Consider the following 17,276-nt stretch of genomic DNA (forward strand, 5'->3'; position numbering starts at 1 on the left):
GATTTCAGACAGAGCCAAAGGCAGGCTTCTTATTTTGAGCTGGCAACCATTGATTTTGTTGCAATTTTTTTTTCCAGTTGTTGCAAATATTAAAGGATAAGTTCACAAATTTATCTTCAGTTAGATTCCAATATAAATATCAAAGCAGGTTTTGTTTGCTGTAATCAATCCTCCTGTTCATACTGGCCATTAAAAAATCCTTTCAGTGGAAGTGATGGGGAGGAAATGCTTGTTCTGTGCAAGACGTTCATATAAGCTTGTATTATTTTCCAGCTTTTAATGGATGAATAAATTGAGCCTTGAACCTCCATGATTTGGCTTGCACCGAGACCCCAGAGTTGACCTGTTTACATGGAAAGAGAGCGAAAAGTCAGCTTATATTAACACTTTTATGTCAATGTAAATATCCTATAGCTTGTCACTCCTGTGTGAAAAGAAAAAAAAACACACACACATTGCCAGAGTGAGATGTCGCTGATGATGTCTGAGCCTTAGACTGCAGTGTCGCCAACACACCACCATCAGCAGAGAATAATATTCTTTTCATCACCTTCATGAGAAACTTGTAAAATCCAAATATAGATGCTTCTCACTGACCTTTAAAAAATCTATTAACTTAAGAGTGTCCGGTGAGGTCATTCACAAGATTTACAAGCACACACACTAGACAACAGTTGTTTTGTGAAACTGTGACACACTGTTGCTGTCCCACAGTGAGACCTCTATCTCTAACTTAAGATTGTCGTTGAACTGCAATATAATGAAACCTTCAGTCAAATCTGATGTAGTATTACCTCTCATGAAACATATAAGTGACCAGGCTTTGTGTTACTGAGTTCATCATATTGTCCAATGTGGCGTCTCTACGGATCCACTAACATCCTCTGCATCAGCTCTGGACTGTCTTTCGATAGCATGGTGAATAGCGCCTCCCTGTGGTGAAAACCATACAGTGTCCCTGTAGAAAAAAATACACTGAAGAGCAAGAAATGGGTTTTCAAAAAGTTGTACATTTCAGAATAATGAATATTTTATCACTGTATTATAATCATTGATGTGTACATGACTTTAAAAGTTGCAGCTGGTGGGTGTAGCTCTACTTTATGTACTGCTGGGTGGCTTAATGCATAATGACACATCATAAGTTATTACTTGATTTATATTTTGTATCAATAACCTAAACCTTAAAGGGTCACTTCACCCAAATAAAATCAAGAAGAAGAAATATTCTTTCCCTTTCTCCTAAGTTTATGGACATACATGTAGTTCTGGTTTTATTTGGCTGGGTACTTAAAATCAAAACTCTCTGCATGACTATGTTAAATAATGTGTGTGAGAAAATATGTTTTTGGGAGATCTGAGCCTTCACATCATCTGCTTTGCCCTGAGTCCTAAAAGGCTTTCCTGCTGTGCAACTCCTGCATGGAGGTCTTGGTGTTATCTTGGACCGTAAAACACAATTAAAATAACACTTTACAAATGAATAAGTAAATCCATAAGTTAATTGTATTTTCATTATGGAAAAATAAAAGAGGAGACAACATAATCATTGTAGTATATATTCAGATGCTTTATGTGTTGTCAACAATAATAAATGTATCCCATCTTTTTACCTACGCTTTAAATTAATGCTGTCATTTGACATCAAAGTTATAGTATATGCTGAGATATTGTGTTTTTAAGGCCAACACAAGCAAGATACTTTGCTTGGAAAATAAAACACCCCAACGCGCATGTCTGAGGAATCAGGCGCACCTTTGTAGTTCACAGGACGAACAAGTGATTCATCGCCAATAAACGATCTTTGGCTTCATTTCTGCTAATGAACATAAAAGCTGTCAATGGACACCTCGCCTTCAAAAGCAACGGAATAAAACGTAGTCATCATGTAAGTTTGATGTTCACAAACACTGTCGGATTTTTCAAGCGTGACTGTTTCAATCCGTGATGTTTCAACACAATATTTTCTTTAGTTTAAGGCCGTAGAAAATAAGTTAGCTAAATAACGTTAGAACTTTGCTAGCTTACTGGGAAGAGGTAGCTAGCTAACTAAGCTAGCTAACAAGCTAACAGCTGTTAAATAGCCACATAAGAGAGCAAGTTAGTCAGTAACGTTACATTAACTCAAATACACTTTTAAGAACTTTTTTGAGGTACAGATTCAGGGTAATAATACAAAGTATAATGAACAAATAAACTATTATGTATTGCTATCAGATACGATACGACTTTATTTATGTAATTCAAATGTGTTTTTGGTATTTTAAGTTATATTTTGATGCTAATGCTTGTGTTATTCCTACTTTTACTTAAGTAAACGAGCTGAATACTTCTTCCTATTGGTGATAGAAACACTTATTCAAGGAATATAGTTGAAGCTTCCTGTTTAGGGTGATATCAGAGATTAAGTCTTTCCTGGCAAAATGCTTATTTTTGTTTGCATTGCTCTTTTTTCTGACATTTACAGGTCTGAAAATGACGGCTGTTTTCCTTCTCAGATTTTCTCCGCTAACAGATACAAAGCTCTCGACTATGTTTTTGAGGTGAGTTTGGGGCCTGTTAATTTTACCGCAGAGTATTTTCATCAAACCAAAAAGCTACACTGTCCTGCCTCCTCTTCCCTTTCTCTGTCTGTCTTTGTTTCAGACCACCACCAGTCTGAAAGTAATGATGAACTTGCTGGCACTGCCAACACCTTACTTCACTGGTACCAGTGACCTGAACCCTTACACTGGGAAGCTGCCTGAAGTCACCTACAGGACACCGTGGATCAGAGGTGCACAAGCAGCCTAACTAATGTCACATAACCACTATGTTGAGTGATACTGTGAGTGTACTGTAACTGTATAGTATTCATGTGATGTTAATGATTCACAAATTTAGGGTCCTCTGTGCTCCCCTGCCCTCCACTATCGGAGTAGATAGATAACAGTGTCCAGTAAAGAGCTACTGTAAAAACTACTACTGTGTGTTCTACTGTTCAGCAGCGTCTCTTTTGTCTATTTTTCCCGATAACTTTGATGTTATTTTGTATATACCTACAGTCGTAGGTAAATCCAAAGTTGAACTGCATGTTTGTTATAACCACAATGCAACTAAAATAGAGGCTTTTTATAAAATAGGGCCACAAAAGAGGGTGTCACACTACCCAAAATGTAACCAGCCCAAGGGGTTTGTTTCTATATTGACTTCTTTTGTGCTCATTACAGGAAAGGTGATGTCCACCTGCAGACTCGTTGTCAGTGGTTCTGTGCTTGATGACCTTGGAGGAAAAAAGCAACCGGTTAATTCACCAGAAAGGTTCTGTTCTTTTTCAGAGACTTAAAATCTGTCTCACTGTGCATCATTTTACTCTCATTTTGTTTTCTTGCTTGAGTCATAATTTCAATATTTAATCAAGTTGCTCAAAGTTTGATGAATGTTTTTTTACACTGTAGATTTGATGTGTCTCTGAGCGACATTAAGGGGGATGTGGAGGTGGTATCCAGCTCTAATCCTGACTCATTGAAGGATTTGGACCAGGATGAGAGTTTTTGCCTTTTTAAAGAGTCACAGGTCAATGATCCATGTCAGGAGTCATTCTTCAAGTGGACAACCAATGAGATGAACCCTGGAAATGAGGACAGAGGTAACTCAACATTTCTGTGTGCCCTTAAAGATTGTCTGTGTCACTTACTTCACTTCAGCATTCCCTGTTTTGACACTGACCATCATCTAACTGAAAAACGTGTTTCCTTGTGTTGAAGATCTCCTGCTGGAGGAGCTCATGGTTGTTGATTATCTGCCAAAGTTGAAGAGACATTTGCCCACGCTGAAAGCCAAATTGTCCAGGCTAAAGACCCTTCCTGTGGCTGACCCTCTGCTGAGCTCAATAGGAGATACCATCTCTGCGGACACCATATTCAGGTGTGTGTGTTCACCCTAAAGTTACTTTACGAGCTGTCAGTGCTAAAAACTGTTGGTTTACCAATCTTTCAGACACTGTGCGTCTTATGAAAAGCCTCCTGATGTGACCACCTGCGACATTCAGACATGTGAGGACATTCATGAGGAGTTTGACAAAGAGTCGCTGATGAAGGAGGAGGTAGCTAAAAATTCTAAACACCAAATGATTTGCTTATGTATGAAATGAATGAGACATTGGTCATTTTTTCCGCTGTAGTCTCTGCTGTTGCCAGATGTAGTGGAGACAATGAATCTGAGCCAAGAAAATTGCACCACTTTTTCAAGCATTTATGGTCATATGAATGTTGCTCCTGACCGCCTGGGTGAGCAGCCTCCAGTCCTGGATGTGCTTCATGAAGGTGAAGAGAAGATGAAAGTGTTTGTGGATCAAATAAAAATGTGCAGTAGCACAGAAGAGTAAACTGATATACTGTGGTCGCATTTCTGTCAGTTTCCCTTTCAGATTTACCAGTGTCGGTGGACATTTCCCAGTATGAAATACGAGAAGAGCCCAGCAAGGTGAATGGAGACCTGATAGAGAGGGCAGGTAAAACTTACAGAGAACAAACACCAAGAATAACCTGGTAGTTGATCACGTTTGGACAGAAACGTGGTTTTTTACCAAAATGTACCACTTAATACCCACAAAACTAATTTTCCTCTAAGGACGTGTGATGCTTCCAACTGAAATGGAGCTGGACGTGACTTTGACATCAACTCCCAAAACCAGTCAAACCCAGATCTGTCTGTCCACGTGTCAACTCCAGAAGGAAGACACATCACCGCTCCACAGACAGTGAGTGAGGACACCAGGGGACCATGTGGCCGGACTGCTAATACAGAAGTCATCCTGATGAGGCTTAGTTCATTTTTACACATTTCAGACACTCGACATAGAACTGAAGTGAGAAACACATTAATGAGGAAAAATCACTAGAATTGCTCTTAAACATGGCTTTAGTGGAAGTGAAAGTAATTTCTATAATTATTTGTATCTCTGCATAAATGAACAAAATCCTTCATTACTGATTGTCATGCAGATCTTTGGTGTCGGTGAGAGCTCAGACAGAGATGGAAGCGGCACTCTGGAAGGCAGAGAAGCATCCGACCTTTGTGGTTGGCTTTTTGTTGGCAGGTAATTACAAGGCATAATTTTACAACTTTGTAATTAAATACTCCACCAATTCACCTTCAGTGACGGCTGTAGTATGCCAAAGCTCTCCTCCACAAATACTTGAATTAACAAAGATTCAAACAAACGAATGAGGTGCATTTAGGATTTGCTTTAACATCAACGTCCCATCAAAACAGCATTTCTAAGTGTAGAAGAGAGTAAATACAAGATAAATCAGAAAAAAGTATTGAAGTCACCAAAAAGAATCTACATAAATTATATTTTATATGGACTTACTGTGTGTATGTATGACAAAGAGCATGTCTGTAGGTTTAATTACGCAGACAGAAAGATTGAAACTCTGCTCAGACAGAGTTGATTTGGCTTCAGTCTTGAAAGGGTGCTGTAGGTTTTAGAAACCACCAGATGTCACTGTTCTGTGTTTAAGGCCCCACAAGCCTCACCCACCAATCACTACTTGCCAATGAACCCAGTTGAATCGTGCCTTCTGAGACTCTTCCAAAGTCTCAGATTGGATTTGAAGAGTTCAGATTATTAGCAGAGATCTTGCTTTACGAACTCACGGCAGGAGTTTGAAAGACATGGGCATTTATCAGCCAGGGAGGGTCTAACCAATGATGCTCTCTACATGGCCTTCACAAAGTTTTAGAATGGGAATTATAGGATAGTGAGTGTTTGGATCTCGGCAGGATTAAAAGTCAAATCTAATCTACTGTATTTGCTTACAGAGCCTGGAGTATGTGAACCAGCTGTCACCTTCCAGCCTCTGTCTGAAGGCATGAAAGTCATAAAGGTGGAGAAACAAAGCTTTGTGTGTGCTGGTGACAAACTGCCGTCTCAGGCAGGGACGGGAGCCCCACAGGTGTATTTGTGCAGCGACTGTGAGTCCACAGAGAACATGAGGTGTGAGTTTTCTCCCACGAAGGAGGAAGAGATGGAAGACTTCAAAAAACTGTCACCTGAACATGAGGAGTGTGAGTCGTCTGTCCTTTTGTCACTAAATCAGTTTAATCAGAGGATGGCTGTGAATGTGGTAGTTACACCAAATTTGTTTAGTTTGTTAGAAGGTGAATTGGCAGAACGTTTCAGGAAAAAATAACGTGCAAACAAGCATTTAACATATTTGATAATTAGATAATAGAGATTGTTGCAGCAGATTTCTGACATATCTGGTCTCAGTCACAGTTGGATCCATCCTGATGACTCCCACAAACAAATCTCAGTCGCCTCACCGGATGAAATGTTACGCTGCTGCTTGTCAAGCTGAAACTACTGCAGGGGACGTCCTCCTTCAGAGAGAGACCGTTGCTGATTCGTGTGCAGTGATGCACGCTGTCAACACTAACAATACAGAAGTAAAACCTGCAGCCTTAATATTTTCAAAACCCGCTGCTGCCACCAAAGATGAAGTTTAAGACGAGAGGTTTTCAGAAGTGTCAGCTGTGTTTTCTCCTCGTAAGATCAACACAGGTGGAGAGGACCGGAAGACAGAGCAGAGTGGCCACACTCCTGAGCAGGCTTCATCCTCCAGACTGAATATCAGAGACAATCACAGAGGCCTGCAGGTTATAAGATGTCCACCAGAGAAGGACCTGGACCCTCTGTCCATCTTCATGATGCTGAGATCTCAGCAGAGAGCTCCAGCTCCTGCAACGGCTCCAAGCTTAGCAAGCACTCAGCCAGGTAGACTGTGGTGCTGCTGTGGCTTTTGATCAATATTCCTTTATTTGTCCCGCGAGGGGAAAGTCCAGAAGTTTTGAGTGTCAGTCTGTTATTTTTCTCCTGATGACTTTGATATTTCTTTGTATGCATGCATGCCACAAAAATGATAAATTATAGTCTAATGATAGGGTACCCTTGTTTTAATATATTGTATTGAGAAATGTTACCTGGACATAAATCATATCAGTCAAATTGATGTTCTTCAACTTTAGGGTGTAAAGTACAAAGAGGTTTGAGAGAACTTTTTGCTTTTGTTCAGGCATTTTTTCTTTATTTATTTATGAGAGACCTCAGTCAATGTGTGCATTTTTGGTTCAGCAGTTACTTTACTTATTTATTTTCAATGTAAACATTACTATTTGTAGGTTTTGATTTTAATTATAAAACTTTGGCGCCATCTAGTGGTCACATCCAAAATGAGGCCACCAGATCAAGTTACAAGTCAATCCAATGTAATTCTTCACAAAGTAACTTTAATTTATTAGCTATGTATTTTTGTGTTACATTTTTTATGATTACTGGACATGTTTCTCATGAAAATGATTAATAAGACACAGAGTTTAAACAATTAGTCAATTATTTAAAACTAATTAATTAATTAATTGCAAACTATGTTGGTATTCAGTTAATAATTCTTTAAAATCTCTTTTTCTAGCTTTTTAAATGTTGATATTTTCTGTTTTTGTTTTGTTTTTCAGTAGTAAAACTGCATTATGTTTGAGTTTTGGACTAACTGACCAAACGAGACATTTTAAGCTTTTACTATGGGCTCTTGCTGACATTTTATAGACCAAATGATAAAAAAAATAAACTGAGGAAATAATCAAGTGATTAAGTGATGATGTAACTAATGGCTAGAATAAAACTGTTTATCTCATCCTCTCTTTATCAGCACCACAGGTGAACCAACAAACACCTGAGCTGCGGTTGTCTCCAGAACAGATGCAAAGACCTGACAGGAGGCCAGTGTATATGAGAGGTGCTGTGTCAGGAAATGTTACCAGAGACCACAGAGCAGCTTTTCAGTCGACGGGTCAACTCATCAGTCCTCCTGTGAGTCAGTCCATCCCCCAGGACAGACAGAACAGCAGAGTGGTGCAAGTCAAAGCTACCGGTACGGCACTTTCACGTCACCTTCAGTTCAAATAGACCAACACACGTGACTGAAATTGTCATAGTTGGAGATGAGTGTGGATAAGGTGGTCCAGATAGTGTTTAAAGTTTGTTTTTAAACCCCTGTGTACTGCCTTACAGACAGCCAGCAGCGTGCCTACTGTGAGCTGCTGGCCTTTGCTCAGCCTTGCTTGAACTCTGCCAGACAGCTGGGGCTCAGCCTCCCGGTATGTGGAGACCTCAGCTGCCTGGCCCCAGACCAAACACACTTCCTCCTCAAGCAGCAGGAGAAGGCTCTCTGCAGGACACATGCACAGAGTGCAGAGCTGGTCAGAGGTACAAAATGTCATTCAGAAACACATTTGCACAGCCTTATTTGTTACTTCTAACTGTGTACTGTAGTCCTGAGACATTAAATATGTTAAGAAAGGTGTAATGTGCCACAGCTGGTTTGTGTTGCGTGCAGATCAGGAACTGCTGTTCAACCAGGCAGCTCTGATTCATGTGCTGGTGACGTTCAAGGAGCTGCTGCTGAAGTGCAACCTATGTACTGCAGTGGGTCAGTAAAGCCTCTTGAATGAACTGAACGTTTTCAGGGCTTTTTATCTTTTTTTTTTTCAACAATATATGTTTGTGATCCACCACTGTGCATTTAGATAATCTCCCACCCTCTGACTGTACCATAGTCTACACCATACTGTGATGTTTACGGCCTTCTCCTTACACACTGAAGAGTATTTGACCCAGGCAGTTGAGGCGTGTGCAGAGTCGAATCTGGAGCAGCTGGTGAAGAGGCTGAAGATCATCCTCTACCTCAGTAACAAGAACCGGGAGCCCAACCTCAAACTGCTGCAGCTGCAGCAAGTGCTGGCTGCATGGCTGCAGGGCAGGAAAGGACAGGACGCCACTGAGAAAGTCAGTTCACAATGAGAGACAAATTTAAGTTTATTGTTTTGCACGGTTAATTTTGTACAAACTGTGTGACATATTACAGTTTGGTTACTGAAATTTGGAAATTCTGACCTCTTGTGTTGTTTCATTTCACCTGTTGTAAACACCTGTTGTAACTGCAATAGGAAGTAAGATAAAATACATCTACATTGTTCCACAAATCATTAATAATCATGACATCATCTAATGTTTCAATATTTATTTGCTATTATCCTGGTTGATCTGTCATCTGTAGACTCTTGTCATGATATCAGTTGACTGTGACGACAGCAGATCTATAATCATCAACAGCTTGAGAGAAGTGACCGGTGAGCCACTTTCATTTCACAAATCAACTCAGATACACTCGCCTCTCACAAAGTTAAAAAAAAAAAGATTCTTTGTAACAGTGGTATTAACACATGATCATGAGTGTGTTTTGTGTTGTCTCAGGAGCAGCTGTAACTGCAGTTTATCCCGAGAAGGACAAGAAAAAACTAAATGGTGCCAGTGTGGTCAACAGGTAAAATCGTCAAGTTGGTTGTCAATATTTTTGTTTTCATTGCAACATTTACATGTTTAAGCATGGTCTTCATAAGACACGTCCAGGTTTTGTGGCAGTTATTGCATATCTTGGCACAAGTAAAATATATACAGCAAATGATTGTGTACAGTACTCTTAAGTGTGAGATTTTGACCCCTGGGCTGTCATTGGGTCAAAGTATCCGTCCACTGGGTGAGTAAAGAAAGAGTGCTTTGGCATACTGGAGCGAACAGTAATTGTTTTGCTGTGCTAAAGGAAATATCTCAAGCTGCTACGTTATGTCGAACAAAGTGTTGTTTTCACACTCCCATCCTGTTCCACCAGCATCCGCGACAGTGTGTGCGTGTTGGTGTGTGAGCAGCACGTCGGCCCCGACTTCCCGTGGAACTGTTTCTCTCTGGTGGTGGACTACGACCATCCAGGCCAATCAGCGTGGGCCGCGGTGTGCAGAGAGAGGAGCGTCAGTCACCTCACCTTCAGCACAGTCTTCTCTGACGCTGGTCAGCTTCCACCTGTTACATACGCTGTATTGTTGCACAGTGATATCTGACGTCATTTGTTTTTCTCTGAATTTGTGTTATTTCCCAGAGGAGAAGGAAAGGGCCTCGTGGTGCCTGGAGGACAATGTGCCGTATGTGTTGTTTGTGACAGAGGGGCTTCTCAACCGTCCACTGCTGCTCCAGACCCTCGAGTCAGGGTACATTCCTCTAGTCTAATTAAATCATATGCAGGCAATAAGAATGACACATACCTGCATTTCAATTGCACAACTTTTTTTTAGGGGTAATCAGTCAACATTTTGCCAAACATACTGACAGAAAAACTGAGTTGGTTGGTGGCTCCTAAAAGCCGTGAAGCTTTAGATATTTAAAAGTAAAATGCTCATCTGCTTCACTTCTTACATTTTCAGTCTTTTCTTCTACCTTCTAACCTCATTATTAAGATTGAAACTAAAAATTGTTTTTGTTATCAAATTATCAAATGATCGACTCATTGCTTCAGATTTAGTAGTTGTACTAGTGTGTCTCTCTAAGGTCAATTCTACTGTCCTGAAGGATTTTGCTGGCTCAGGTGGCGTTCACCTACATATGGTGTCGGGTCAGGACATGGACTCTGGACTGGATTTGATAAGACTTTACTGAAGGGTTTCGGTTTAGTGCTCAGCTACGTAGGCACAACTGCAGTCTTTAAGTCTTCTCCATCTGTCCACCACAATGCAGCAGTGTGGAGGTGTGTAGTGTGTGGTCTAAATAAACAAGAAATACAAGCTCAGTTGACCACACAACAGTTAACTGAACAGTCCATGTACTCTCTGTCACTTGGTTTCTTTCTACAAATACCTGCTGATGGCCTTATACCAGGTGCCTGTATGTGTGTTATATATGTTACAGGTTTAACATAACTGTGCTGGAGAGGAGCTACTGTCCCTCCTTGCAGATGCTCGGAGGGACCCAACACTACACTGTGATCACAGTGGATGAGAGCACTGCTGTTATCATTCAGGTACCAGGGACAGATTCACAAAAATCCACTCTGATGCTGAATTTCATCCATGGTTTTATCTCCCCCTACTGAGCTTCTTTGGTATTGCATCAAAATGCTGAAAAACATTTCAATTTCTGCAATGTGTGTGTGTGTGTGTGTGTGTGTGTGTTTGGGGGCAGGAGCAGGACGAACTGTGCCAGGGGAGAGCCAGTGAAGGAGTGGTGATGAGGCTGACCGCTCTCTCTCTGCAATACAGCTGTTGTTGGCTCATCCTGCACTACCCAGACAGCCAGGGCGGAGGGTCGGTGTCCAAACACACACATACATAAATACAGTACAAGCACATACACAGACATCTCGTTATGTGTATGTGTCACCATCGCTGCTTCTGTCTGTGTGTTGGCAGATTTTCCAGCGAAGCCTTCAGCAACTTGGTGTTGGTTTACTCGTCTCTGGTGCTGTTCAGCATGAAGTCAGAGGATCTGGACATGAAGGTAGAACAGAAACATGATCTGTTTTTCAGCCGTCAACTGTTAATGGTTTTTCAACTATGGGCACACCTCAAAGTCTCTTGCTTTGCACCCACTTGTTTCTCTCACTTGCGTCTTAGTCCCTCCCACCAAGGACGCATGCCAGGAAACCACACGAGAGAAGAAACTGTGAGAAAATATGTTTTTAGAGAAATGAGACGAGAAGCCACGTCTGTTTCTGATCGCAGCTGGATCAGCTGTCAATAAGCTTCGGTTATGGAGAGTTTTCATGAATTTGTGTCTGCAAACGTGTGTGCTGTGCTAATAATAGTGAAAGCACACAGTTATCGGTGCCAGAGCAGCGTGGTCTCTCTCTGTAGCCTGTTATCTGTTAAACAAACACCTGCACCTGAGTAACAGCCTGCATTCCTGATTCATACTGTGTCCTGCTCAGAGGCACAGAAACCACCTCTACCGACAGAATGCATTTGTATTATTTATTCATTAGATGCATCTGTATTCACTGATGTTCTGACTGTGATTATTTAATAACCCAGAGCATTACTATGATGTCTTTTGAACACTGGAAATCATTCATTAGGCTAAATATTTCATGGAAAATGTAAGTTATGTAACGCTCAGGAATCGTCAGTCTCACATGTGACGATAAATAATGTGAAAAGTGTTTCTTACTGACAGACAGACTCTCTGTTTGTTAATTGTAGGTCTGAATAAGGACCACAGATTTGTAATGAGATGGTGAATCAGAAAAAAAAAAAAAATGGAGTGATGCACTTCAATTTAATCTTCAGTCCAGAATGAAACTCCAGTGATGTTGTGACGCATTGGATCAATCTGATCAGCTGCAACATCCAATCAGTAACTCATATCTAATAAGAGGGTGTGTTCTCTCTACTCACTACGTCTCTCAGCAGAGTTGGTTGTAAATTTTGGTGGTGGGCCAAATACCAATATAAACCACTTCTACTGTGTTTGTCAGGTACTGATTGTGTCTGAAATGATGGAAATAGCCAAATGGATCAGTCAGATCTGCATCCACAGCCTGATGGCCAGTGACAGGGACCCTCTGGACTACCTGGACAGAGACTGGCTGACTGTGATTCCCTCACAGGTGATTTACCTATTTTGCATCATTAACGACTTCAGACCAACTCATGCAGGATAACTTCAGAGTAAACAGCTGAAGAGGCTCCTGCTGTTCCTCCAACTTGAGGGAGTTTTTGTAATATGTGTTTGTACTGTATGTGTTCACATTGTGTTTTGTTTCCCTCCAGGAGGAAAATTGTCTGTTGCAGTTCCCGTGTATTAACCCTCTGGTCAGCCAGCTCATGCTGAGGAGAGCACCGTCCCTCCAGTGGCTGCTGGGGGCCTCTCTGTCTCAGCTGAAGGAGCTGCTCCCTGAGGTGCCACATAAAGTCCTCAAGGTGATCTGAGATATATGACCACGCTTATTTCTGTATGTATTCTGAAATGTAATTCAAAGCACTCCACGTAAAAACAAAATCAAATATATGACTTCTCACTCACTCTTCTCTGCCTGGTTTTAGCTGTTCAGTGATACCACCTCCCTGTACACTCAGACCGCAGACCCAAACCAGCCGGAGTCTCAGACAGTCGTCACTGAGACAAACCAACTAACCAGCCTACCAAACGGCCCCTGGACCCCCACTGCTGACCCCAAGCACTTTAGCTTTGACCCTCAACCAGAATCCTCCACCAACCCCCATCCAGAACTCTTCTGTAGCGACCACAACTCCAGCTTCGTGTTCGGAACTGATCGCAGCGTCTGTGATCCAGGCTCGATGGTGCAGGATGGCGACACAGATTTCAGGCTCGACCTGAGTTCTTCCTTTGGGGGCCCAGATGTTCACCTGCAGAGCAGCTGCACCCACAGTGATCCATGGAAGGGGGAGGACAGAGGCAGAGAGCAGAGGAAGTTTTCAGGCTGGAGAGGCAGAGCTGGAGCGGTGGGGGGAGTTGTTGAAAGGGGAAATAATGAGTGGACACACACTCCAGCAAAGCTTGAAAGTCCTTTCAAGCTGGACCCCATGTTCAGTCACATGTCCACGTACTCTACAGGCCACAGCGACCTCCACCGTCCAGACGGTCTGAGCCCTCCCACAGAGGTCATGCGGTGGGGTCGAGGTCAAAGCTACAACCACTGCCTCAGCAGCAGCAGAGACACAGCAGCAGTTTCAGCTCATTATGGCTCCAAATTCTGGGTCGGACAAGAGAGGAAGAGGAGCAGCGAGGCAGCAGGTTTGGTTGGAACAGGTGAATGATAGAGGCAACAGGTGCGTTTCCATCCACCTGTTCTGTGATACATGAAACAAACAGAAACTATGTATTTACATCGTTTCTTCATTGTTTTCCGTCGATGATGTTTTTTTGTTTTTTTCTCATTCATTATATCGTCTCACCCTCTTCCTCTGCAGTGGTTTACTTGCACCTGACTGCAGAATTCGTGTCGCTGACCCAACTCCTATTATTCAAATAACAGCAGTGGCTGGAAAAGTGTGCTCATTTTCTTTTCATTTAACAGACTGAGATGTTTCCTTGTGTTTGTCTTGCAGTGTTGACTCCGCTGAAGAAGGGCAGGTTAAGCTATGAGAGGGTGCCCGGCAGAAGTGATGGACAGACGAGGCTTAAATTATTTTAGGCATGAAGGCTTTGTTCCTGTGGCCTGTTTGGAAAGAACAGAGAGAAATATATTCTCGAGGTTTTGTTACGTTGCAGTCATCAGTTTCATAATTCAAGTTTAACTTCACAGTTCTTATTCAGATGAAATAATGTAGTCAGTTTAGGTTGTTTGTTTGTTTTTCAATTCTACATTTTAGACATTCTGTATTTAACGAACAACAGCCTTTGTCTGTTTTCACACAGCTGGAAGGTGATGAGAAAGAAAGCAGGAACATTAATGAAAGAATGAACTGCATTAGTTGCTAACAAAATAATTTGAATTCCATATTTCATTTCTGATATTTATTATACTAGTGTTTTAAAATACTTTCCATGTGATAGTGCTTATTATTACTTGTTTTAAGACTTGTTATTTATTTAATTAAACTTGGATGGCAGTGAATAAAGACAATAAATGCCAATATAAAAAAAAAATATAACACAGGTGTGCATATACAAGTTGTATATATGTGTGTATATATATATACACACACACATATAAATGAATTTGAATATATTGAATATATAGTTTAAATGTCATGTATACACACACATATATGTATATATACATACGTGTGTGTGTATGTGTTTACAATTTTTCTTTTTTACAAATTAAGATTAAATATTACAATTACAATTGTTTGCACATTTTGCTTTTGTTTTGCCGCTCCTCACTGAGCATGCTCAGCAGTGAAAAACAAATTGTGATTTATGGTTGGGGGGGGTGGGATCGGGGGTCTTTCCCAGCTAAACTGATAAAGCTTCTCATTTTAGCAGCTCCAATGGTGGGGCTATTTTTTTTTTTCTTTTTCATTTAGTGGAGCAATCCCCTTATCATCGTCTCTCAGCATGTGGAGAGAGTGCTTATCTTCACGAGCCAGCAGAGTGAAGCCAGCTCCCTCAGGAATGATCCCCAGACAAAGACGACCCCCGGGGACATCAACTCCAAGCCTCCCTGCCTCTGGACAGCCATATCCAGCACTGGCTGGCCACCATCAATAACCCGCCAGATTTTTTTTTCTTTTTTAACACCTCTCTCTTTCTCTGTCTGTCTCTCTGGCCTCTGCCTTCTAACAAGCAGTGGACAAACAAAGAGACAAACTACATGGTTTGTTTTTTAATGGCACGGGGACAAAAGCTGCGGTGGCAGGACGGTCAAAGGAGTCCCCCAGTCCCCCAAATGAAGGCTAGGTAAATAGCAGTGTAATGGTGCACTAATTGCCCCTGACTATACTTAAGCTCAGGACTGAATGGGACAGGAGACATACTGTGGGAATTAACAGGCTGTTTAAACCAAAGCCATCCTGTAGATTATTCTGCTGTGGCTGCAGCTGGAAAGGTCACACAGCTGTTATCTTTAATCACAGGCAGCAGTTAACTGTGTCACCGGTGTGTTTCCTCTCTTCTGTCAATAAGACCCAGAGCCTCAGCGAGGGGGGTGCATTTGTTGGTTCAAACCTGCACTGATTTAAGAAATGATGCATCCCTACAAACAGCAATTACAAGGCAAAATTGGCCCGACAAGCAGTAATAAATTTATCCTGCTATATACTATCTGTTATGGATAAACTGGAATTTATATAAATACTCCCTTCTAATAGTTTCTTTATTACAATATCAAATTCTTATTTTTATTCATTTAACGAGATGCCTACTTTTATGATTTTTAATGGAAAAAAAAAAAAAAAAAGATTTGTGAAGTGAAACCTGGACATGTTTTCACTCTTTTGATTCACTTTATCAAGCACACCTACTTCACAACAGTGAGCAGTGACTACATTACAGCTGGCTGTCAGTGCATTGATTCTGACCAAACAGTCAGAGCTCATTTCTTTGTTATTCATCTAGAATTTACCGTGTCAGTTAATCATTATTTGGTCTAATAACATATCGTACAACTACACTACACTTACTGCGCTGCTGGTGGGGTAACCTGAGCCATTAAAACAGGAGTAAGCTGACGAGGGTCATCAGTGAGCTCAGTAAACTAATAGGAGGTTTACTGGTTAATTAGTGTTAGTATTCATACTATTGTTGTTGGTATGTGGTGTGTTTGAATATTTTAATGACCTGCTGAAATGGCCAAAGACCACTTGCCAGTATACACACGAGTGTAAATCTGCAGCTATGAAATCTAAATCTAAAGTAAAACTTTAGCTAATGATTATTTTCTATATGAATTTGTCTGTTACTCATTTCCCACAGCTTCATCTGAGATTTATTCAGATGGTTTGTTTTAGTTGACCAACACTCCAAAACCCAAAGATGTATAAAATTTGATAAATGTTTTTCATGGGAAACGGCATCAAATTACCAAAAAAATTATAATTAAAGTTTAGTTCAGGTTAAGTTTTTTCCAACTTATCTATTAATAGATGAGTCAATAAAGTGTAAGAACATTTTTAAAAAGTCTGAACTGATTCCTTCAAATTACTTTTGTTGGACCCACAACTCAAAGATCAGTTTATAATAAAATAAAACAGCGAAGTGACACAGCAAATCCTCACCTCTGAGAAGCTGATGCCAGTGACTATCTGGCCTTTTTGCTAGAAAAATTACTAAAGTGATGCATCAATTATCAAAATAGTTGCCAATTCCCTTTTCTGTCGATTGACTAATTGATTATTCGAGTAATTGTTGTACTTGTTAGTCTAATTAACACATTGTGTGTAAATGCAATAATAAAGACAGCAGTAACTTCTGTCAGTCGAGCTCCTTGCTCTCAACTTTGTCGTACAGACTCTTACAGTGCGCTTACACACACTTAAGTCAACCTAATTAATTCCACAAGTGGCTTCATAGCTTGCCATGCTTATTCTGCCTTCAGCTCCAAACTGCACGACAGATAATTTACAACAAATCAGGTGTAATCTTCACCTGGCCATGTCCATGTAATGAACTGGCCAAAATGTCCTACAGCCAGCGTGTCTGCAGACCTTCAGCCTGCAGTGGAGGCTGGATGGAGCCAGAGAGCGGCGGCGCCTGGCCTGCAGGTGCAGCCTCTTGGACGTGCAGCAGGGCCTATGAATGGCCGATTCAGAAAACAGCCCCCATCGGGCCTGTTCTCCAGGCCCGGGGCTAATCCCAGCCCCTAATCGGATTATGTAAATTCCTACTCCACACAGAGACTTTTATGGAAGGCTGCGTCTTTGAAACAACACTTGAAGGGTGTAAAAAGAACAGTGACAATTGGTTAAACTAGACTTGTTTTTTTTTTTTTTTATCTGAGCGG

General features: G+C 41.1%; 1 protein-coding gene across 1 annotated transcript; it reads left to right on the top strand.

Annotated features, from left to right (window-relative positions):
• Positions 1-915: 915 nt before the first annotated feature.
• shoc1 (shortage in chiasmata 1) lies at positions 916-14,152 on the top strand. Its single transcript, XM_076730514.1, is given in 28 exon segments — positions 916-938; positions 2,468-2,543; positions 2,647-2,776; positions 3,210-3,300; positions 3,438-3,628; positions 3,747-3,906; positions 3,979-4,084; positions 4,163-4,304; positions 4,397-4,492; positions 4,612-4,741; positions 4,986-5,080; positions 5,809-6,054; positions 6,260-6,763; positions 7,695-7,916; positions 8,057-8,251; positions 8,382-8,474; positions 8,649-8,830; positions 9,102-9,174; positions 9,299-9,368; positions 9,714-9,889; positions 9,978-10,086; positions 10,781-10,892; positions 11,054-11,175; positions 11,281-11,368; positions 12,345-12,476; positions 12,640-12,789; positions 12,913-13,639; positions 13,939-14,152. Coding segments are annotated over 28 exon segments (4,527 nt in total). The 3' UTR covers positions 14,025-14,152.
• The last annotated feature ends 3,124 nt before the right edge of the window (positions 14,153-17,276 follow it).

This window comes from Chaetodon auriga, chromosome 5, assembly GCF_051107435.1.
Source record: "Chaetodon auriga isolate fChaAug3 chromosome 5, fChaAug3.hap1, whole genome shotgun sequence".
In the NCBI taxonomy this organism is placed as follows: domain Eukaryota; kingdom Metazoa; phylum Chordata; class Actinopteri; order Chaetodontiformes; family Chaetodontidae; genus Chaetodon; species Chaetodon auriga.